The sequence below is a fragment of the Protopterus annectens genome, chromosome 5.part1 (assembly GCF_019279795.1).
Source record: "Protopterus annectens isolate FY-2018-M chromosome 5.part1, PAN1.0, whole genome shotgun sequence".
NCBI classification, from domain to species: domain Eukaryota; kingdom Metazoa; phylum Chordata; order Ceratodontiformes; family Protopteridae; genus Protopterus; species Protopterus annectens.
The window spans coordinates 648,764,743-648,789,167 of NC_056736.1; the positions used below are offsets into that span (position 1 = coordinate 648,764,743).

The window sequence follows — 24,425 nt, forward strand, 5'->3', positions numbered from 1 at the left end:
AACAGAAAACGGGATACTTGACCAACTATCACAGTACAACAAGACTCACACTAAATTTTCAATCACGCGCGAGGGCAAGGCCCCTCTAACTTAAACGGGATCCTTTCTCTCAAATAAGAGACAAATTTACCACAAAAAAATCACCAAAACTCAGTCACACAACAACGATAGCTGTTAAAACAGCTTTTGGGTAGATTAATCAAAAATTTCTGACAGAAATTCTTTGAAGAAAAAAGCACTTAGCTCAGCCAAGTCCGAGACCACGTCTTTGCTGTAAAGCGGCAAACAAGATCTGGGGAAGCAGTGGTGATGCATCCTGGGATGTGGGGATAGCTCAGCCAATAAGAGACTTCGTTCTATAGTATAGCGTGCCGAGTCTACAGAATGTAGGCGAGATAGGATCACATAACATCTAGTTCTAGCTCTGGAAATTCCATCCAACTTGTAGTGCTTGGAAAAGTATGACAAGTCCAGGTAGCAACTTCAAGAATAGAATTAGTATCCAGACCCTTGAGAAATCAACAGGAGAAGCAGCAGTTCTAGTGGAATGAGCCTTTATAGAAGAAGAAAGGCTCTCACCAAGAAAAACAAATAGAACTAGCTTCTGAAATCCATGAAGAAACAGTCTACTTGGATACAACCAATCCCAAAGACCTGGGATGAAAGGAAACAGAGTTGATCAGATTTCTTAGTCTTATCCAAATAAAATCTGAGTTGTCTATGCACATCCAATGTGTGCAGCACCTTCTCACTAGTAGATTGTGGAAAAGGGAAAAAAGTCAGCAAATGAACAGACTGATTAAGGGACAATTCATTCAATACCTTGGGCACAAAAGGATTAGTACGCAAGGAAACCCTGTCCCTATGAAATACCCAAAAAAGAGGACAAGCCATAAGGGCTTGAAGCTCCGACACCCATCTGGCAGAATTAAGAGCTAACAAAAGAATAGTCTTCCATCAGCAATGTTGCAAGGAAGCTGAAGCTGTAAGCTCAAAAGGAGTTAGGGTCAATTTCTCCAAAACAAATTTAAGATCCCACAGAGGAGAAACAGGCTTCCTGGGAGGCCTAATGTGAAGGACGCCTTTAAGGAATTGTTTAGCTTCCAACTCAGAAGCTAAAGGAGGAGATAAAGGCAGACAAACTGATAAGTGGGCCTTAACAGAAGAATAAGCCAACCCAGTATTGAGCAATTCACACAGATAAGAAAGAACCAAAGGAACATCCTTAGAAAGTAGATCCAGGCTACATGAAAGACACCAAACCATCTGGATAAGCAGGATTTCCTAATATTGGGTTTCTTGGCTTCCTGCAGGACGCTAAGCACTCCTCAAAAAAAAAAAAAAAAGTGTCTATGTGGAATCAAAATCTTATCACCCACAGAGTCAACTGAAGAGTCCACAAGTGAGGATAGATCCCTTGTCTTGTGTGAGGGGGTCCACCCTGTGAGGTAACTTGTGATGACTGCCCTTGGCTAAAAGCAGAATAAGAGAAAACCAATGCTGTCTCAGCCAAGGAGTCACCAACAAGATTTTGGAAGCGTCCTGTGGAATTCTGAACAGAGGAATGAAAGCATAAAGAAACATCCACTTCTAAGAAAGAGAGGGTGTCCACCTTCCACACCAGAGGACCTGGGACTCTGGCAAAAAAACAGAGGAAGTTGTTTGTTCAGAGGGAAGACAAATAGATTTGAGGAGAACCCCACTAGTGGACAATGTCCAGAAACACTTCACTGTGAAGTATCCATTCATGGTATTGAGTTAAGGACCTGTTCAGATTGTTCAGAGTGTCTGCAACAATATTTTGGCTTGACGGAATGCAGACTGCCTGGAGAGTCACTTGACACTGGACAGCAAGATCCCATACAAGGAGTGCCAAATAGCAAAGAAGATAAGATCTAGTTCTCTGTTTACATACCACATCTCTGACAGTGAAGTGCTGCTTCTGTTGGAGAAGATACCAGACCCCCTGCACCTTTAGTGAGCAAAAAGCTGCCCCAATCCCATATCCAAGGCATCTGTGGAACAATCTATTTCATTACATTGAAAGGCCACAATCCCGAATGTTACAATACTGAGACAATAATGCTGAACACTGAAAAGACAAACTGCAAAATATCGTCTGTCAAAATACCAAAATGAACTGTTTTTACTTTCTTGCAGAGAGACAAACCCCCCCCCTGCGCCCCCTCACACCCCCTGCAAATTAAATACACAAATTCCAAAATCTCACTACACCTAGAAAAACGCATGCACAGGATCACACATTATTGTTCCGTACACAATACTGATACTGCCTACAGCATCACACGTCTGCCATGTTAAACAGGTATGTATTACAAATCTTTAAAGTCATACACAGAGTTAACATAATCATATGGATTTTTCAGCTATTTATACCATTGCAGTCATTTCTGTGTTGTGAAATACGGTAATTGGAAATTTCAGTCTCTTCAGTTTTCAGCATTCTTGTCTCCGTATTATAACATTCAGGATTGCGGTCTTTCAATGTAGTGAAGTAGATTCCTGTGAACAGCTCCTTAGATGGAAGAGGGGGATGAAAGGGGAGCCCTGGGTTTAGAGACAACTGCTGAATCCACCAGTGAAGTTCCTTAGAGAGGGAAGAAGAGGACCTACAAAGTCTAGAGGATGTGCATGTTGAAGACAAACAGATTTCAGAAACCACTGAAATTTTTTCATGCGGAGTTTGGCTACATGGAGCATACAGATGGTGGATGCCATAAATCCCAGAGCTCTCAGAAACTCTCTGGCTGTGACAAAGGTCAGAGGAAGAAGATTTTGAAAGAAAGAAATGAGAGTCAAGACCTTGGGAGGAGGCAAAGATGCCAGTAGAGGCACTGTCTGAATCCTGCACCCAAGAAAAACATGGCCTTGAGAAGAAGTCAGAAAGGACTTTTTGAAGTTTGTGAACCCTGGATTTTGCAAAAGGGAAATGGCACAATGAAGATTTTGCAACAGGATCCATGGAGAAGACGCCTGAAATGGGAGATTGTCCAAATAAGGAAATACTTGGATCCCCTGAATCCTGCAAAAGCAATCACAGGAGCTAGACATTTGGTGAATACCCTTGAAGTAGAGATGCCAAAGGGCAAAGCAGAGAACTGAAAATGCCAGAAAGTAACAGAGAAATGCAAAAACTTCCTAAAAGGGGGACGAATAAGGATATGGAGATAAGCATTCCTTGAGATACAGAGAAACCAGAAAAGCCTGCGGAAGCACAGCAAAGGGAACAAAGTCTGAAGGAATAACATTCGAGACGAAGGAACCTTCAGAAAAGTATTCAGGTGAGAAAGATCCAGAATGGGTCTCCAAGTTCCTTCTTCCCTGGGTACAAAATCATTCTGGAATAAAAATCTTTCCCCTTTGAGCAGGTGGAACCTCTTGAATAGTTTCCCTGAGTCAAAATTTCCTGAAGCACCTCTGGAAAGACATTTAACTGTTTTTGAGGAATGCACATGAAGGGAGAAATATTTCTAGACCATGAAATACCCTTGGCAAATGATGGAAGGAACCCAAGAATCTTGGGTTATGCTTAACGAAACAGGAAGAGAGAGAGAGAAAAAGAAAGGGGAATGCGGCTGGGAAGAAACTGTTAGTCGGGTAGCACCTGGTTTATCAGAAAAGGGTGGCTTATGAACAGTAGTAGTCAGAGTAGATTTAGCTGGAGGAGCCCTCCTACCATCTTCTTTACCTTTAGGAAGAGGACAAGACTGCCTTCAAACAAATACTGGTTTAGTAGGATAGTTTCTTTGGAACTTGGGCACAGGTGAAACAGGTTACAGATCATGTAACCCCTTGCCTTTCACCTGCAGGAACCTGAACAAATCATCTGTAGCAGCAGCACCAAACAAACATTTGTTGTCCCGAGGAGCATCCATCAACTTAGCCTTAATATCATCAGGCAGAGATTAAAGCCATAGCCAGAAATATCTCATCAAAAGATTCTGAAGCAACAGCCCTAGAGGAAGCATCTACTGCATCATAACTACACTTAATGGAATGGTGAGCTATCCGAGAAGAAGCCCCTAACAAAGGCAAGGCAAAAGTCTTACCCTCAGAATCAGGAAGGTTAGAAATAACCTGACAAGCCTGAGAAAGGAAAGCCAAAACATATATCTAGTCATACGAGTCTGGAAATTAACAGCCTGAAAACACTAGGAGGGGGCTGAAGTATAGACCTTCTTACCCAGCCTTTCCATAGTCCTGCTCTCCTTATCAAAAGGAAGAAGTTTAATCAAGGGCAGTAATTTGGAAGGCTTATCAGAAGCCACACAGATCACCGAAGGGTCAGCAGATGGACAGTTGTAAAGGAATTTACAATCATCAGGCACTTTATAAAACAGGTCTGGTTTCTTAGGAGCAGGAGGCTGAGAATCTGGAGCCTGAGAAGCAGAAGAAAAGGCAGCCAAAACAGGAGAAACAGCAGAGGGTGCAGGAGACTCCAACTGAAGGAGCTCATATCATCTCTTCTGCCTAGCAATGGTATATCCCCTAAAGAAATCTCCCCAAAAGGAGATTCAGGACTAGTACGCTCCTCTTCCTCAGAACCGTACTCTAAAGGGAAAGGAATATGGGTAGAATATCCCAGGATTCCTCATCTGAATCCTCTTCTTCAGAGGAATCCTGATAACTAGATCTCTTGAGAGGGGATGACCACCAAGAAGGAGCCAGACAGAGAATTCCAGAGGAGGCTTCAAAGCCACAAGGGCATTAAATAAGCCCTCTGCAAAACTCTGCCATTCACTCTGAGGGTCCTTGGAAGCAGAAAACATGTTTTGTCTTTTGCTTCTTTTTAAAGGGATGTCCGCCTTATGAAATGTAGAAGGATTCAACGTTGGCCTACACTCAATAATAGTAGTCAGGACTACCTCCCTCACCAGAATCTGAGGAATTCCCCTAGGCCCGTCACTGATAATCAGCCATGGTTCCCCTGCATGTCCGCAATGGACATATGCAAGGCCTCCGAGGACATGCAAACAGACGGGATCCATGCCAGCCTGCAAAACGGTCATGGCAGAGGAATCCAACCCAAAAATTGTGCGACTCTCCAGGCTTTCATCAGCCTCAATAGAGATGTCTGATGTAGGAGGCGCAGTCAAATAATTCAACCTAACTTTTTTGACTACCTTTTTCAAAGATGGCTGACCCTCAGGCAGAGAAGTACCCTCCACAGCTTCTTTCACTGAAGTTTGAGACACTGGTTTTCTAAATAAATAGTGAGGGAGGAAAGACAACTGAGTAAGATCTTAGACACAAAGGCCTGACAAATATTGCAGGACTTATGATCGTGAGAACCTCCTGAACAAAACAAGCACTGGTAGTGACATTCTCTATGAGGAATCTGTCTCCTACACTGGCATTTACCCTTCCTGGATAACATGAAACTCCACAACAAACAAAAACAACAAAAGATAAGCAAAAAGTAAAACTCCAATAGGGCACTTATCTGAATGGCTAGGTATACCAGCAATGACTCGGACAATCAGACCAAAAGTGAGAAATGGTGTTTGGACAGGTGGCAAAGAAGTTCTGAGAATGGTATGTCTAGACATCACCTTTATGTCCTATGTTATGCAAGGAGCATATGAGTGACGTGTGGGCATACCTTAAGGCAACCTAAAGGCTTTGATATACTAGGCCATATATCAGGCCACCCTTGGTACAGAATCAGTCATGTTACGAATACTGCAACAGAGAAATGGAAGGATATCTAAAGACCCCAACAATAAAGGACAAAGAACCTCTTCCATTCGATCATCCTATGATGTACTTAACATATAGGTGGGGGAAAGGAGGGAGGGAAGGTTGAACCAGATGGAAAAAGACAACAGAGATATATTATGTTAAGTACATAACTTTCATATCTGATGTTGTCTTTTCTGTCTGGTTTCAACCTCCCTGACAAGAGTCCCCAGCCAGGTAACACCCATGGGAGGTTAAGAAAGGACACTGCACAATACAGTGGAACCAAATGAAACCCTGGGCCTAGACAAAGTCCGGCTTGTAGTGAGCTACAAATGTGTGAGAACCTACCCAAGTAGCAGCTGCATATACTTCATCTAAAGAAGCTCTGCAGAAAAAAGCTGTACAAGTGGCTACAGCTCTGGTGGAATGACCTTTTGATTTGCAATACAAGGTCTTATCTCTCAGAGTATGCAAAAGAGATGCAGTCTGACAGGCAACTGGATATCGTAACTTTAGAAACCGGTTTACCCAATCTAGACTTGGAAAAGGAAACTTACAACTGTTCAGACTTCCTAAAAGACTTACTCCTGTCCAGACAGAATCTCAATTGTCTATGAACATCCAGACAATGAAATAAGTATTTGCTCTTGTTGGAAAAACTGAGAAAATACTGGAAGGTGCATAGACTGGTTTCAGGCTATTTTCAGTAGTCACCGCTGGAAGGAAACAATGGTCCGTGTGCAGAAGCATCCTATCTTTACAGAAGACCAGAAATGAAGGATAGCAGAAAGAGCATGCAGCTCAGTAACATGCCTGGCAGAAGAATCAGCTACCAGGAACATTATCTTCTTAGATGAAAACTTCCAATCCAAGATAGCAGAATGCTCGAAAGGAGGACATGCAATACAAAATGTAAATCCTAAGGATTTGCCACAATCCGGTTCAATTGTGGCTGGAGTCTCTATCTGTGATCAAATCTTTGTTCACAGCAGGAAAGCTCTTAAGGACGTAGCACTTAGCGCTGCCTCTACAATTCAAGCATGATGAATAATTAAAACTGAAATAAAAAGCATCATTCACTAATGGCAGCAATGTTCTTCCCAATGCATCACTGAAGGAGCAAAGTCTGGAAAATGCACAAAGACATTACAAAACTGTACATTAACAATCCAGTCTTTTTTTTTTTACTGCCCCAAGCCGCTCATTCTGATCATCAGGCATCACCCTAACCACTCTAAATGACTCAGGGTTCTCACCTCTAGAGAAACAAATATTCTGTTGCAGTAAGACTCAGAATTAACAATTTTTAACAATAACAAAAGGGAAAAACACAAACATAACTGTGAATTTCATTGTTAAGCTCATTTATGATGTGCAAATAAAATAAGAAGTTCTGTACCTACCATAACGTTCCATGTTAGTTGTCTTCTTCTCGCCTTCTTTCTTGCTGGATGGGTTCGGAGCCAATCCTCGGCTCTGACTCGGCCAATACTAAAGCTCGAGGGCTAATTCCACCGGCTCGAGGCTCCCCCATATCCCACAATGCTAGGCGGTAACTCCTCAGATCTCGTTTGAAAGCTAGGCCAAGCAAGAAAAAACTCCATAACATGGAGAAAGGTAACCCACCTCTATAGGGCTGCTGTGAGGTGTCCTAAACCTAACAGAGGAAAATTATAGAGGTGGTAGAGCATGGGAGAAAAGGACTGAAAGGTCACAAGACAATTTCCTCTAGGTCTGTCCAGGCTAGGGGGAAGGAGGGTGGGACGCAAGAAAGAAGGCGAGAAGAAGACAACTAACATGGAACGTTATGGTAGGTACATAACTTCTTAATGTTAAGTTGTCTATCTCGCCTTCATTCTTGCTGGATGGGACCGCGTCCCTAGCACCTTGTCCCGGGTGGCCTATCGGAACAGACTCTTGAGAACAGTGGAACCAAAGTTGGCATGGTCTCTGGAGGCTATGTCCAACTTGTAATGAGAAATGAAGGTATGAGGGGAAGCCCAGGTGGCTGCTGAGCAAATAGAATCAATAGGAAGCCTATCCTGAAAAGCTATGGATGTGGCTAAGGCCCTAGTAGAATGAGCTCTAGGCTTCGAGGGTAATTGTTGGTGCCTGATCTCATAAATAAAAGTAATCGTAGAAGTAAGCCATCTAGAAAGTGACACTTTAGTGACTGGAAGGCCCATCTTACCTTCCACATATGAAATAAACAGTTGGTCTGATTTTCTAAACTGTTTAGTCCTGTCTAAATAATACCAAAGTTGGCGATGAACATCTAAACAGTGCAGTTTCTGTTCTGACCTGTTGCCATAGTTGGGGAAAAAAACTGGGAGATCAATAGTTTGATTCAGGTTTGCTTGAGAGGACACTTTGGGCAAAAAGGATGGATTGGTACGCAAGGATACTCCATCTCTGTGAAACAGTAAATACGGGGGACGACAGCATAGAGCATGGAGTTCTGATACCCTTCTAGCTGAAGTGATGGCTATTAGAAAAAGCGTTTTCCAAGACAACAACTTCATAGAACATGAAGCCGCAGGTTCAAAGGGGGGTAGAATCAATGATGCCAGAACCAAGTTCAGATCCCATGGAGGAGGTGGGTCCTTGATAGGGGGCTTAAGAAGAAAGACTCCTTTCAAAAAGGCTTTACAGAGTTTGTGAGACATGATAGTAGACTCTGACACACCCACATGAAAATTAGATATAGCTGCCAATTGAACTCTGATAGTAGAAAGAGAAGAGCCCGCTTGGAACAGCTCAGCTAGGAAATCCAGAATGGACTGAATAGGTGCAGTAAAGGGATCTATTTCCTTGGACGCTGCCCAGAAGGAGAAACGTTTCCATTTGCTACTATAAATCTTCCGGGTAGAAGACTTATGAGAGGCTATCAAAATATCTCTAACTGAGTGAGATATTAAGGGAAGCCTGGCTAAGGTTGGAATTGGAGGAACCACGCTGTGAGGTTCAGAGAAGAAAGGGATTGGTGCAGTTGACCCGATTGATGGGTCAAGAGATCTGGAACTGGGTCCAGATGCCATGGTTGCACCAAAAGGTAACGGTGAAGAAAGGGAAACCAAACCTGTCGAGGCCAATAAGGGGCAATGAGGATCATTAAGGCCTTCAGAGCGATGGCTTTCCGAATCAACTGAGGTATCAGTGGGAAGGGGGGAAAGGCATACAGTAGTCCCGGAGGCCAATCGTGAACTAGAGCGTCTCTGATGGGATGACCTGATAGGGGAAAGAGGGTGAAGAAATCGGGACACTTGCTGTTTTGGGGAGTGGCAAAAAGATTGCAGCAAGGATGGCCCCAAGTTCGAAAAACTTCTTCCAACACTGATTGTTTCAGAGACCACTCATGAGGCATGAGAATTGCTCTGCTCAATCTGTCTGCTATCACACTGGACTTGCCGGGAATGTGCGTTGCTATCAGGAAATGCTGAGAAGAGATCGCCCATTGCCACAGTCTGAGTGCTTCTCGACATAAGGGGTAAGATTTGGTCCCGCCTTGCTTGTTGATGTACCACACTACGGACATATTGTCCGTCTGAATTGCTATAGTTCCCTTGGGAAGAGAGTCCTGAAGGGCTTGCAACGCTAAAAGCACTGCTCTCATCTCTAGAACATTTATGTGCAAGTGGCACTCGATCGGCTGCCACGTGCCCTGGACTGTCCTGCCCTGGTAATGCCCCCCCCACCCGATCAGGGAGGCATCCGTTGTCAGAGTTGCAGCCGGGGGCAGGGGAATGAAAGGTCTCCTAGAAGTTGAGGAGATGTGACCCACCAAGAAAGATGATTCCTGCATGACTGAGTTATGCTGATAGAGTGGGACATTGGCAGCAGTTGAAAGGACCACTGAGTGAAAAGCATCCACTGAAGAATCCTCATGTGGAAGCGGGCTAAGGGGAGGAGAGGAATAGCCACCGCCATAATCCCTAGGACTTTCAACACCAGTCTGACCATGACCCTGTTGCGTCGTAACAGAAGAAAAACCTGCTTGTGAATGTCTGCTACTCTTTGTTCCGTGAGTCTGGCTGACAGACTGACTGTGTCTAATCTTGCGCCTATAAAGGTAATAGATTGACAAGGCGACAAGACAGACTTTTCGTAATTTACAGAGATGCCTAGAGTGTGACAGGTTCGTAAAGTGTAGTCTCTGGCTAAAAGAAGTAGATGCCTGGTGGTGGCAGTCAGGAGCCAGTCGTCTAAGTAAGGAAACGCCTGGAATCCCTGGCCCCTCAAGTGAGCGGCGACCACTGCCATGCATTTGGTGAACACTCGGGGGGCTGTAGTGAGACCAAAGGGCAGTGCCCTGAACTGAAAATGACTGGCTCCCAGCCTGAAGCGGAGAAATCTCCTGGATCGTCTGTTCATCTTGATGTGATCCTGGAGATCTATGGAGCACATCCAGTTGTCCTGACCCAGAAAGGGCAGGATGGACTGCAGCGTGACCATCCAAAATTTTGTTTTCTTGACAAACTTGTTCAAGTTGCTGAGATCCAAAATGGGTCTCCAGTCCCCTGTCTTCTTTGGAACCAAAAAGAATTTGGAGTAGATTCCGGATCCTTGTTGGTCTGCTGGAACTGGTTGAATGGCTCTTTTTGCTAGCAGCTTTGAAATTTTTAGTGCTGCTTGCTCCCTTTGACTGGGTGGAACGTCTGGGAGGGAGTTTCTGGATTGTTTTGGGATGTGAATGAATGGAATTCTGTAGCCTTCAGATATGATAGACTGTACCCACTTGTCTTGAGTAAGGGAAAGCCAAGCTTTTGGGTACAGAGATAATCTTCCCCCGACTGCCTCCGAAGGTGGACAGTCGGGAAGCCCCTCAGGGGTGCTAAAAGGGTTTGTCAGAGAAAGTTTCTCGACTACCCTGATTCTGCTGGCCCCCTCTGCCTCTAGGATGGCGTCTATTATTATTGTTCCCCCCTCTGCCTCTAGAGGGGAAACGACTCTGTGCGTCCGGTAAGACTCCCTGTGGTTGTTTGGGAAACCACATCCCCTTCTGACCCTTGGGGTAAGGCCTAGAAGGGTAGAAAACGGACTCCGGCAGAAAGAGTCTTACCTTCTACCTCGCACCTTGTCAGAGTATCCTTCACTTGTGGACCAAAGAGAGATGATCCATCAAAAGGGGAGTTAGTGAAGGACGCCTTGAAAGGGTCCGCAAAGCTACATAGCTGCATCCAGGCATGGCGGCGTAAGGCCACCCCTGTAGCTGTGGCCCTGCTCGCTCCATCAGCCGCATACGAAATCAGGCGCATGGAGGAGTTGACTACTGAGTTAAGGGTAGCCAGCTGGGAGTTCATCCTATCTTGAAACCCCACAGCTGATGGGTCCTTCAACACTTCACTCATATCCTTGAGCAAGTCCCTTTGGAGATGAGGGAAATGACACAGGTAATTCAGCGAACGCATAGAAAAGGTCGCTGATGAGAACATCCGCTTACCGTACCTGTCCATGGTCCTAGATTCCTTATTAGGAGGATGTACCGAAGGATCCGCTAGTTTCTTCTTGGTGGCTGCAACCACCACCATGGCATCCACAGAGACACCTTTGGACAAAAACTCCTTGTCTTTGGGGGCAGTGATAAATTTGGCTGGCCTCCTAGGGGTGGGTTCCACCGAGTCAGTAGTCGTCCAAGCCTTCCTCGCCACCACTTCCATGAGGGGGTCAAAGGGAGGGGACACCCAGGAGGTGGAAGGTCGAGAACCAAACGCCTCAAGGTACACTGATTCGTCCTCTGAAGGGTTAAGGGCTGGCCAATTCCCCCTCTGTTTCAAGATTTCGAGTACGTCTGCAAAGGAGACATCTTCAGAGGGGGGAACGAGGGGAACCCTCAGAATCCTCCAAATCAGTGTCAGAGGTGACAGACTCAGGGGAGTCAATGTGCTTCCTCTTGCACTTTCTCTTCCTAGGGGGTTCTATTGCAAGGTCAGGAGAGGCCTCGGAAGAGGAGGAAATTCCCACTGGGGATACTTGAGGCACAGATTCTCTACGGTCCGAAGCAAGGGGGTGAGAAGAAATCACCGCAGCCACTGTGGAGGGAGGGGCTGATGGAACCGACTGTGGAGTAGAACCAGGTTCTAACACGCTCCGCATAACCTCAAAGGCACCCCTGTCAGGCAGGGCCAGAGGTCTCCGCTCTGAAGAGCCAAAAACCTCCCCCGGCACCGACAAGGATGGCTCCAAAGCCGATGTCGGAGCCGAACTAACCAGCACCGAAGCACCGAGAGGGAGAACGGGGTCGGACAAGGGTCCGATGCCACTCGCCCCCTCGGAGCAGACGAGGGAAGTCCGGTGCCGAGATCCCTCCAAGGAGGAAATCGGAGCAGACGACGCCGAAAGGAAAGGTATCGGTTCCGCCCCACAGTCTCGGCTCCAGCAGCACCGGCCGAACTCAAAGAGTCGGAGGAGGAATATCTAATGGAACGGGGGTAGCCATCGACTGTTGAGTCGGGCTGTGTAACATCTGGGCCAGTGCCTCGGACTTAAGAAGTCTACTCACCACCCTCTGCAGATCATGGTCCGAAAGTCTGGAGGACCTAGAGGAGTGTGACCTATGGCTCCATTCAGACAAGAGCGGTGACGCTGGAGCCGAATGAACGGAGCCGATAGAAGGAGACCTGGATCTCTTTCTAGTAGTCGGTTCCAACAAAGGTATCGGAACCGACTTCGACTTGTCTGTCTCGGCTCCAGCCGGAGCCGAGGACACGGTGTGTGTGGTAGGTCTAGTATCATCGGCTCCGGCCGGGGCCGATGTCTGAACCGTATGAACGGTCTTTGAACCTCCGGAGGACGGCTCAGACACTGGAGCCTACTGCCTGGAGGGCTTAGAAGGTGTCCCCGACAGAGACTGGGTCGGGGGACCCTCGGGCTTCAATAAGCCCCTCAAGATAAGTTTGTTTTTACGTTCCTGCAGGACTCTAGGGCTGAAACCATGACAGACAGCACAAGAGTCCTGCAGGTGTAAAGGTCCCAGGCAATACACACAAGAAGTGTGACCGTCTGTCAGAGACATCTTCTGACAGCACGAGTCACACTTCTTAAAGTCTGAGACCTTCGATTCTTTAGACATATCTAAAGAGATCAACACTAGTGCAATCACTCACATAAACACACAGATTACACTAATTTTTAAATTAAACTAACTAAATTAACAAATGCTGACAGAAAAAAACACACTCACTCCAACTACTAGGAGGGGTGGGAAGGGGCCTAAGGCAAGAAAACCCTTGGAAAAATTTTTTGAAAAGGGAAGATATTTGTAAAGGGAGTGCTAACCAACTAAGTAACTAACTAATTACTATAAAAAAACTAACTTAAAGGGGGTCTAAGTTTTAGTAGAACTCTAGAAATGTAACTAACTTGCAGAGCCGGTTGGAAAAGCACCTCGTCAGCTAAGCGGCAAACGAGATCTGAGGAGTTGCCGCCTAGCATTGTGGGATATGGGGGAGCCTCGAGCCGGTGGAATTAGCTCTCAAGCTTTAGTATTGGCCGAGTCGGAGCCAAGGATCAGCTCCGAACCCATCCAGCAAGAATGAAGGCGAGATAGACAACTTAACATCATTATTTTTCAAAACCTAATACGGATCAAAAATGCACGACCAAAGAAACGGTCACACTTTTTATGATTCTGTCAGTAACAACAGCTAATGACAGTAGGGAAGGCCAGTAGAGGTACCTGGAAACTGTTCTATAGGCTACTTTTAAAAACTAATAAAAAAGTACAGTTTTGTACCTACCATAAATGTAGATGTTCGAGGATTCCCTTGCTGCAGTCCTGACAATTGGGTATAGTCCGCGTCCCAGGCGGCCCGAATACCAGAGTATAAGGCTGACGTTGGTCATGGCGCCCTAGACTGCCGTCGAAACGGCAGGGTACTAATGCGCATGACCGGCGTCATTTCCTCAGTCTTTTCTTGCCCCAGATGTCAGAAGACCCAAAAGACAAGTCCCAAAACAACCTGCACCAAAAACATGTACAATATATACAGTAATATATACAAAAATATAAGCATGTAAACTCACCTACACAACCACCCTGAAACACAGAGGGAAGGAGGAGGGTAAATTGGACTGCAGCAAGGGAATCCTCGAACATCTACATTTATGGTAGGTACAAAACTGTACTATGTTCTTCGTCTTCCCTTGCTGCAGTCCTGACAATTGGGTAGAATCCCAAAGCAGAGGTAAGGGAGGCTGGCAAATTATAAAGTAGCAGGAGCTGACAACATGCCTTGTAAAACAGCTGTGGCAAAACCAGCTCTAGACTTAGAGTATATAGGCAGGTGATAATGCCTAGAGAAAGTATGCACTGAACTCCAAGTAGCTGCTTCCAGAATATCCTTAGTTGCCACACAATGCTGTTGAAGTGGCAGTAGCCCTAGTGGAATGAGGCCTAATCCCAGCTGGAACCTGTTTGCCATGATGGGAATAACAAAATGCAATGCAAAAGCCAATCCACCTAGAAATAGTTTGTTTTGACACAGGCTTGCCCTGTGAACTCAAAGCAAAAGAAACAAGTAACTGCTGAGACTGCCGAAAATCTTTAGTCCTGCTCAAATAATAACGCAATTGCCTGTGTACATCTAAAGTGTGCAAAATCTTTTCCCCTTTATTTTGAGGATCTGCAAAAACGTGAGCAAATGAATAGTTTGGTTTAAAGCCACACTAGAAACCACCTGAGGCATAAAGGAAGGATTAATGTAATGATACCCTGTCCTTATGGAAAATCAAAAGGGCTCTACTGCCATAAGGGCCTGCAACTCAGACACCCTTCTTGCAGAAGTAATAGCCAACAGAAAAGCAGTCTTCCATGACAAATATTTCAATTCAGCAGTAGCTGCAGGCTCAAAAGGTTGTAGAGTAAGTTTTTCCAACACAAAATTGAGATCCCAAGCAGGAGTAGGAGCTCTACGGGGGTCTTATATTCTTTGCCCTCTAAGAAACTGCTTGAACAAAGGATCACGAAAACAAAGGTGGGTCACAATCATAGTGAGCTGAAATTGCTGCAGCATGAATCTTTATGGAAGAGAAGGACAAACCTTTGTCCAATAAGTCAGTAAGATATTGAAGAGCCACACTCAAATTAGGCTCTGAAATCTCCAAATTCTTTGCTGTACTCCAAAATAAAATCTCTTCCATTTTTCTCGCATTACCTCTCCTAGTACTAGGCCTTCTAGCTTCCATAATCACATTTAAAACTTGTTGAGGAAGCTGAGACCTACCGTGCTTCAACACAGAATATGCCAAGCTGTGAGATGAAGAGATTGAAGCTTGACATTGAGCAGATGACCGTCCTTCTGAGATAACAGATGAGGAATCAGAGGTAAAGGCCATGGAGGCTTCTTTACAAGACTCCTTAGAAGTGGGTACCAGTGTTGCCGAGGCCAATCTGGAGCTATCAAAATCATACTTGGCCTGTCTTGTCTGACCTTTAGTAATACCTTTGGAAGAAGAGGTAGAGGCGGAAAGGCATAGACATGAAGGTGTTTCCAACTGAAAGACAGAGCATCCACTTTCCAAGCTGTGTGATGAAACCCTTTTGTGCAATACTTTGGCAGCTGGTGGTTTAGTGGAGAAGCGAACAGATCTATGTCTGGAGTTCCCCAGGACACTGTCAATTTCTGAAATACATGAAGATCCAGTTTCCACAGAGCGTCTCTGATGGGATGACCTGGTAGGGGAAAGAGGGTGAAGAAATCGGGACACTTGCTGTTTTGGGGAGTGGCAAAAAGATCGCAGCAAGGATGGCCCCAAGTTCGAAAAACTTCTTCCAACACTGATTGTTTCAGAGACCACTCGTGAGGCATGAGAATTGCTCTGCTCAATCTGTCTACTATCACACTGGACTTGCCGGGAATGTGCGTTGCTATCAGGAAATGCTGAGAAGAGATCGCCCATTGCCACAGTCTGAGTGCTTCTCGACATAAGGGGTAAGATTTGGTCCCGCCTTGCTTGTTGATGTACCACACTACGGACATATTGTCCGTCTGAATTGCTATAGTTCCCTTGGGAAGAGAGTCCTGAAGGGCTTGCAACGCTAAAAGCACTGCTCTCATCTCTAGAACATTTATGTGCAAGTAGCACTCGATCGGCTGCCACGTGCCCTGGACTGTCCTGCCCTGGTAATGCCCCCCCCACCCGATCAGGGAGGCGTCTGTTGTCAGAGTTGCAGCCGGGGGCAGGGGAATGAAAGGTCTCCTAGAAGTTGAGGAGATGTGACCCACCAAGAAAGATAATTCCTGCATGACTGAGTTATGCCGATAGTGTGGGACATTGGCAGCAGTTGAAAGGACCACTGAGTGAAAAGCATCCACTGAAGAATCCTCATGTGGAAGCGGGCTAAGGGGAGGAGAGGAATAGCCGCCGCCATAATCCCTAGGACTTTCAACACCAGTCTGACCTTGACCCTGTTGCGTCGTAACAGAAGAAAAACCTGCTTGTGAATGTCTGCTACTCTTTGTTCCGTGAGTCTGGCTGACAGACTGACTGTGTCTAATCTTGCGCCTATAAAGGTAATAGATTGACAAGGCGACAAGACAGACTTTTCGTAATTTACAGAGATGCCTAGAGTGTGACAGGTTCGTAAAGTGTAGTCTCTGGCTAAAAGAAGTAGATGCCTGGTGGTGGCAGTCAGGAGCCAGTCGTCTAAGTAAGGAAACGCCTGGAATCCCTGGCCCCTCAAGTGAGCGGCGACCACTGCCATGCATTTGGTGAACACTCGGGGGGGCTGTAGTGAGACCAAAGGGCAGTGCCCTGAACTGAAAATGACTGGCTCCCAGCCTGAAGCGGAGAAATCTCCTGGATCGTCTGTTCATCTTGATGTGATCCTGGAGATCTATGGAGCACATCCAGTTGTCCTGACCCAGAAAGGGCAGGATGGACTGCAGCGTGACCATCCGAAATTTTGTTTTCTTGACAAACTTGTTCAAGTTGCTGAGATCCAAAATGGGTCTCCAGTCCCCTGTCTTCTTTTGAACCAAAAAGAATTTGGAGTAGATTCCGGATCCTTGTTGGTCTGCTGGAACTGGTTGAATGGCTCTTTTTGCTAGCAGCTTTGAAATTTTTAGTGCTGCTTGCTCCCTTTGACTGGGTGGAACGTCTGGGAGGGAGTTTCTGGATTGTTTTGGGATGTGAATGAATGGAATTCTGTAGCCTTCGGATATGATAGACTGTACCCAATTGTCTTGAGTAAGGGAAAGCCAAGCTTTTGGGTACAGAGATAATCTTCCCCCGACTGCCTCCGAAGGTGGACAGTCGGGCAGCCCCTCAGGGGTGCTGAAAGGGTTTGTCAGAGAAAGTTTCTCGACTACCCTGATTCTGCTGGCCCCCTCTGCCTCTAGGACGGCGTCTATTATTGTTCCCCCCCTCTGCCTCTAGAGGGGAAACGACTCTGTGCGTCCGGTAAGACTCCCTGTGGTTGTTCCCTTCTGACCCTTGGGGTAAGGCCTAGAAGGGGTAGAAAAACGGACTCCGACGGCAGAAAGAGTCTTACCTTCTACCTCGCACCTTGTCAGAGTATCCTTCACTTGTGGACCAAAGAGAGATGATCCATCAAAAGGGGAGTTAGTGAAGGACGCCTTGAAAGGGTCCGCAAAGCTACATAGCTGCATCCAGGCATGGCGGCGTAAGGCCACCCCTGTAGCTGTGGCCCTGCTCGCTCCATCAGCCGCATACGAAATCAGGCGCATGGAGGAGTTGACTACTGAGTTAAGGGTAGCCAGCTGGGAGTTCATCCTATCTTGAAACCCCACAGCTGATGGGTCCTTCAACACTTCACTCATATCCTTGAGCAAGTCCCTTTGGAGATGAGGGAAATGACACAGGTAATTCAGCGAACGCATAGAAAAGGTCGCTGATGAGAACATCCGCCACCGTACCTGTCCATGGTCCTAGATTCCTTATTAGGAGGATGTACCGAAGGATCCGCTAGTTTCTTCTTGGTGGCTGCAACCACCACCATGGCATCCACAGAGACACCTTTGGACAAAAACTCCTTGTCTTTGGGGGCAGTGATAAATTTGGCTGGCCTCCTAGGGGTGGGTTCCACCGAGTCAGTAGCCGTCCAAGCCTTCCTCGCCACCACTTCCATGAGGGGGTCAAAGGGAGGGGACACCCAGGAGGTGGAAGGTCGAGAACCAAACGCCTCAAGGTACACTGATTCGTCCTCTGAAGGGTTAAGGGCTGGCCAATTCCCCCTCTGTTTCAAGATTTCGAGTACGTCTGCAAAGGAGACATCTTCAGAGGGGGAGCGAGGAACCCTCAGAATCCTCCAAATCAGTGTCAGAGGTGACAGACTCAGGGGAGTCAATGTGCTTCCTCTTGCACTGTCTCTTCCTAGGGGGTTCTATTGCAAGGTCAGGAGAGGCCTCGGAAGAGGAGGAAATTCCCACTGGGGATACTTGAGGCACAGATTCTCTACGGTCCGAAGCAAGGGGGTGAGAAGAAATCACCGCAGCCACTGTGGAGGGAGGGGCTGATGGAACCGACTGTGGAGTAGAACCAGGTTCTAACACGCTCCGCATAACCTCAAAGGCACCCCTGTCAGGCAGGGCCAGAGGTCTCCGCTCTGAAGAGCCAAAAACCTCCCCCGGCACCGACAAGGATGGCTCCAAAGCCGATGTCGGAGCCGAACTAACCAGCGCCGAAGCACCGAGAGGGAGAACGGGGTTGGACAAGGGTCCGATGCCACTCACCCCCTCGGAGCAGATGAGGGAAGTCCGGCGCCGAGATCCCTCCAAGGAGGAAATCGGAGCAGACGACGGCACCGAAAGGAAAGGTATCGGTTCCGACGCTCCCACAGTCTCGGCTCCAAGCAGCACCGGCTCCGAACTCAAAAGAGTCGGAGGAGGAATATCTAATGGAACGGGGGTAGCCATCGACTGTTGAGTCGGGCTGTGTAACATCTGGGCCAGTGCCTCGGACTTAAGAAGTCTACTCACCACCCTCTGCAGATCATGGTCCGAAAGTCTGGAGGACCTAGAGGAGTGTGACCTATGGCTCCATTCAGACAAGAGCGGTGACGCTGGAGCCGAATGAACGGAGCCGATAGAAGGAGACCTGGATCTCTTTCTAGTAGTCGGTTCCAACAAAGGTATCGGAACCGACTTCGACTTGTCTGTCTCGGCTCCAGCCGGAGCCGAGGACACGGTGTGTGTGGTAGGTCTAGTATCATCGGCTCCGGCCGGAGCCGATGTCTGAACCGTATGAACGGTCTTTGAACCTCCGGAGGACGGCTCAGACACTGGAGCCTACTGCCTGGAGGGCTTAGAAGGTGTCCCTGACAAGAGACTGGGTCGGGGGACCCTCGGGCTTCAATAAGCCCCTCAAGATAAGTTTGTTTTTACGTTCCTGCAGGACTCTAGGGCTGAAACCATGACAGACAGCACAAGAGTCCTGCAGGTGTAAAGGTCCCAGGCAATACACGCAAGAAGTGTGACCGTCTGTCAGAGACATCTTCTGACAGCACGAGTCACACTTCTTAAAGTCTGAGACCTTCGATTCTGTAGACATATCTAAAGAGATCAACACTAGTGCAATCACTCACAAACACACAGATTACACTAATTTTTAAATTAAACTAACTAAATTAACAAATGCTGACAGAAAAAAAACACACTCACTCCAACTACTAGGAGGGGTGGGAAGGGGCCTAAGGCAAGAAACCCTTGGAAAAATTTTTTGAAAAGGGAAGATATTTGTAAAGGGAGTGCTAACCAACTAAGTAACTAACTAATTACTATAAAAAAACTAACTTAAAGGGGGTTTAAGTTTTAGTAGAACTCTAGAAATGTAACTAACTTGCAGAGCCGGTTGGAAAAGCACCTCGTCAGCTAAGCGGCAAACAAGATCTGAGGAGTTACCGCCTAGCATTGTGGGATATGGGGGAGCCTCGAGCCGGTGGAATTAGCTCTCGAGCTTTAGTATTGGCCGAGTCGGAGCCGAGGATCGGCTCCGAACCCATCCAGCAAGAATGAAGGCGAGATAGACAACTTAACATCATTATTTTTCAAAACCTAATACGGATCAAAAATGCACGACCAAAGAAACGGTCACACTTTTTATGATTCTGTCAGTAACAACAGCTAATGACAGTAGGGAAGGCCAGTAGAGGTACCTGGAAACTGTTCTATAGGCTACTTTTAAAAACTAATAAAAACTAGACATAATAACACGGTCAACAAAAGGAAAGAGTGGTTGAAGAATATTACCGCAGTTTTTTATGTTTCTGGCCATAATAAAAGCTAATGTCAGTAAGGTATGGTCAGAAGAGTAACTTGATATTATTTTACATAGGGTCATAGCAGGTTACTAGGCTAGCGGCCCTAGAGCCTTTAGAATCCTAGCCATGTTAATCTCAAGTATCCCCATTTGTTCTTTTTTAGGTATTTCACAGAATGAATTTATGAAAACAGCGGGTCTGTAATTAACACTAGCTACCCCTGTCCATAAGCGGCTTAGGTGTCACCTCAGGGGCAAATTTGCAGTCTCCCATACTAATTGCCAAACTCTGAGAGCAAGACTGCAAGTCAGACTAAGACGACCTGTTAACTGAATACTTACAAAGAATACAGTGCAAGTCTATGTCATTTTAAAGGAACAACTGAATGGAAAGTCATATGAAGTTTTTGTGGGAATCTCGTACCAAGCATTGCTAAATGAACCATCCCAAAGTATATAGAACAGGTGCAATACATGAGACACTTTAGATTTTGTACAACCAGATACAATAAGTAACTATCTTGTGTCACATATATTTTCCGGATGAAACTACTTTCTACCATCTCAATAAAAAGCTACATCATATAAGTTAATATTCACCTGGGTTTTCTGTTTGGTCAATCTGAGCCATGGTTATCAAATGTTTATTTATCAGCTCCTACAAGGGAAAAAAACAGATATTATTAAACAGCTAAATTTGTCCTGCATTTCAAAACTGGAAAATGGAACAACATTTTGCTTTTTAACCAAAAAAAAGGCCTTTAATAATAAACTTAAAACTACACATTGCAAGTAAAAAAGCCAGTAATTTCCCCACTCAAAGTATTTTCTTAAAACATTTGCAAAAGTTCAGAACTGTCCATCATACAAACTCCCCAAGTATGCAAAGCAAAAACCATGAGATCCATGTTCAAGTAGTCAGTCTGGCTCGTGACATCATAGAAATGGTCGAAGCCATGTAGCCCAAAGCCTTTAGAAGACCCTGGTTGATGAACGGTCCCCTTCTGGCCCCAAATCAGAAAAAACCGTCTAGGATGAAGGACAACTTTAGCTGCTAGACCATCCATGCCTCCATATTCAGGGCCACCATGTAAAAGTGTTGATCCTGTCCAGGATAAGTCTTGAATAGAAAGGTTGACTGAAAACATCAGAGTAGTCCGTAGTAATGCAGAAACTGTCCAGGATTTGGTACTGTGATTGAACTGTAGGAGTTGCAGGTCTGAAGTATGGATAAATATGGAACTTTTTATTCTTAAGAAAGACGCCAGAGAGGCCCACGCAGCTCCTTAATATCTACATGAAGTACACAGTCCAGCATGATCAGAAGAACACAAGGAAGGAGTAGGGAAAGTAGTGACTGCAGAGTGAGCATCACAAATATAGATGCCCAAAGGTGTAGACTAAGAATGGAAAAGTCCATAATAGATCTCTATGGGGACAAAAAAAATAGAAATGTAACCAGTTTTCTCTACTCTGGCATCAGCTACATTATTCTTTGGTACCATAAGCGTCTCAACGAAAGGAGAGCCAAATTCTTGTCCCTTACTCTTCCTTTATGAAACACAACAGCAAGCTGCTGAACACCATCTTCATCCACAATGCCACAAACTGGTTCAATCAGTCTGTCAAGTAGGGCCAACTGCAGGGGATGTGGAAAGGAAAGGGGAATGGGGGGAGGAAATCCGAGTCATAATTGCTGGAAGAGAGTGGATGAGCCAATCCCAACCTGCCTCATAGTTTTCTCATTCCTCTTGCTTCAACATATCTGCTTCTTTCATATCTTTGCATTTATCTACTGATCCTTGTGCTGGTGACTGATGTAAGGACTGATCATGGAAGGATAATTTCTGAGTATGGGGGGGTGAACAAAACTGTTTCCATTAGCTTGCCTTTTTCTACCCTTTTTTTTTTGCTTAAATATCCTGCAAAGGATTCCCAAACAAGCATTCTTTTTCTAGGGGGCATTCAACTGTTCTTCCATCACGTCTTTAACTTAACACCTGAACCTAACCTAGGTATGACATCTGATGACTGGAATAGTTTATTTACATATATATATATATATATATATATATATATATATATATATATATATATAAAGAAAAAAATCTCTTTCCACCCAGAACACTATTTCCCTGTCATTTAGTAGTGTTTTGAGCCTGGTACCAGCTTGCCAACAGTGTGCCCCTAGGAAAATTTAAACTACAGATGTTTCTGGGTTTTTGTAGAGATGCTTCCCAGTCTACTGCACCCAAAGGAACATAACTTTTTTTCCTGGGATAGGAGTCTCGGTCTGTCTGCCCACAGGCCACTAGAAAGGTATCCTCAAAGGTCTAGAGGAAGAAGAGAGAGCCAGACTTGTTTACAAAACCAGTGTGCGACTGTTGGGTGATGCCTTGAAAGATTGATTCTGTAGTTTACAGGGAATTTGTCCTTTCCTCAAGAAGGAACTAACTTAGAGTGTGGATATTTAAGTTGCAGGGCTGTTGGGATGCAGGTAGATTGCCCCTCACAGCAAAAGTGGTTTCTGAAAGTTTTTGATTCCAAAATGAAATCAAGAGTATGCTACGGAGCCAGAGCTATATTTGCATTCAAACATTTCCATCAGTTCCTTTTAAAATTCTCCTTAACTGCTGGTTTTCTGAAAGTTTTTTTCCAGTTTTTGATTCCAAAAAGAAATCAAAAGTATGCTAGGGAGCCAGCATTATATTTGCATTCAAACATTTCCATCAGTTCCTTTTAAAATGCTCCTTCACTGCTGGAAGGGTGTCCCCATAGCAGATCATCTTGCATGGAAACCAATGAGACTGCGTCCTCTTCAACTGAAGCTTTTATGAGGGGGATGCCTCTTGGGACATATAAGCTAGGTCATCTTTGTACTCGGAGGATGAATAGGACTTAAGACGTGACAGCTATCCCTTCTCCTCTTAACCTGGAGTGGAGACCAGTCATCTGTCAGCCATTGCTCATATACTTCCTCAACAAAGTTCTTCAGATTGTGGATAAACCTTGAATGGGTTACCTGCCTCTTGTGAGGAGGTGCCCTACTTAGCTTGGCTTGTTTAGGGAAGTGTCTTTCTCATGATGCTAATAAAATACCTTTTAAACTCCTAGGTGTGCTACCCTGTGCTTCTCCTTTCAACTACTCTCCCATTCTTGAAGGGCCAGACTTTTTCTTCAAAGGAAAAGAAAGACTGAAGCTGGCAGTCAGTTATTTCTAATGACAGCAACATGCATTGTACCTTCTTTGCAGTACTTAGCCTGAACGGATGTACTAGCAACTACCTCCAAAAGGCTCAACCAGAGGCCAACACACATATAAGATGCCCCTACCAGGGATGCAAAACAGATTATCTAGCTGAGGCATCCTACGGGCCTTTATGATGAAGTCACAGTAATGCTCTGTGCCCTAGAGTCTTTCCTGACTGTTCCATTTCAATCAACCTCCTTATGACAATGTTTCCTTTTCTAGACTCTCGCCCAAAATGTTGGATGCTTGCAGCATGGCATCTAATATTTTCTGCACCAGTTCATGAATGAGGCTTCTCTACTTCTAGGGGATTTTTTAGCAAACCCTATATAAATGGACTTTGCCAAACCAAAAAGACAAATGGAACACTAATCGTTATATGGGATCTGATGCCCACCATTCACAGTGCTTCATTCCTGCACATATCAAGGAAACTACAACTGTTGCACAACAAACCTTATGGGCAAAATACTACTCAATTACACACTAGTAACTAATAAGAGAGTGATGCCTTCCTCAAAAGACCACTTATCTTTCAAAGTACTTAAACTGGCGCTCCTGGGGTCATAATTTGAGACAAGCCGTTACAAATGTATGTATAGAAATGTGTACCTCCCTATAATGAAGAGAAAAAAAAAAAGAGTTCTGGGATATGGGCCAGTCAGGCGAGCATGCTGGTTTCTCTCACTTCATCAGAGGTATGTTTGACCATGCAAAATGAACTCCCACTACATGCCCCCCCAACAGGTGTCAGGACATGTGAGGATATAGCACACACAGGCTGTAGAATTGGGGTGGACTAAGCAATATTTCTGATCTGATGCCCTCAGGCTTTGGCTGTATTTGCAGGTCCAATATGGTCTTTTGTTCTCTGCCTGCTAAATCCTTCACTACCGACTTTTTGTGTTCTTTCCAATTCTTACAGGTCCACTATGGCCTTTTGCTGGTATGACTAGTTCTTTTTTCCTACTTAGGAGATACTTTTGCTTGGATACTAGTACTGGGTCTCACGTCTCTCAGAAGTGACACATATCACTTGTGACAATACCAGTTAACTCTGTGCTTGATGAAGGGTTTTGAATTTGGAGTCTGCTGAAGAAGTAGAAACATGGCAGTCCTCTCAAACAAAAAAAAAAAGGCACCATAAACATTAATGTTTAAGAAAAGCATGTCTTCTGCAGATAATATTGCTAATAAGAGTCTCAAGTCAATTCAGACAGACTCGCTGTACAACCTAGAGAAACAGAAACAAAAG

General features: G+C 45.4%; 1 protein-coding gene across 1 annotated transcript in view; it reads right to left on the minus strand.

Annotated features, from left to right (window-relative positions):
- Positions 1-24,425, minus strand: part of PAN3 (poly(A) specific ribonuclease subunit PAN3) — a 2,193,201-nt gene that overhangs the window by 1,421,769 nt on the left and 747,007 nt on the right. Inside the window, exon 8 of the mRNA XM_044073269.1 lies at positions 20,521-20,578. Within this exon, the coding sequence (XP_043929204.1) occupies positions 20,521-20,578 (58 nt within the window). The remainder of the gene's footprint in view (positions 1-20,520; positions 20,579-24,425) is intronic.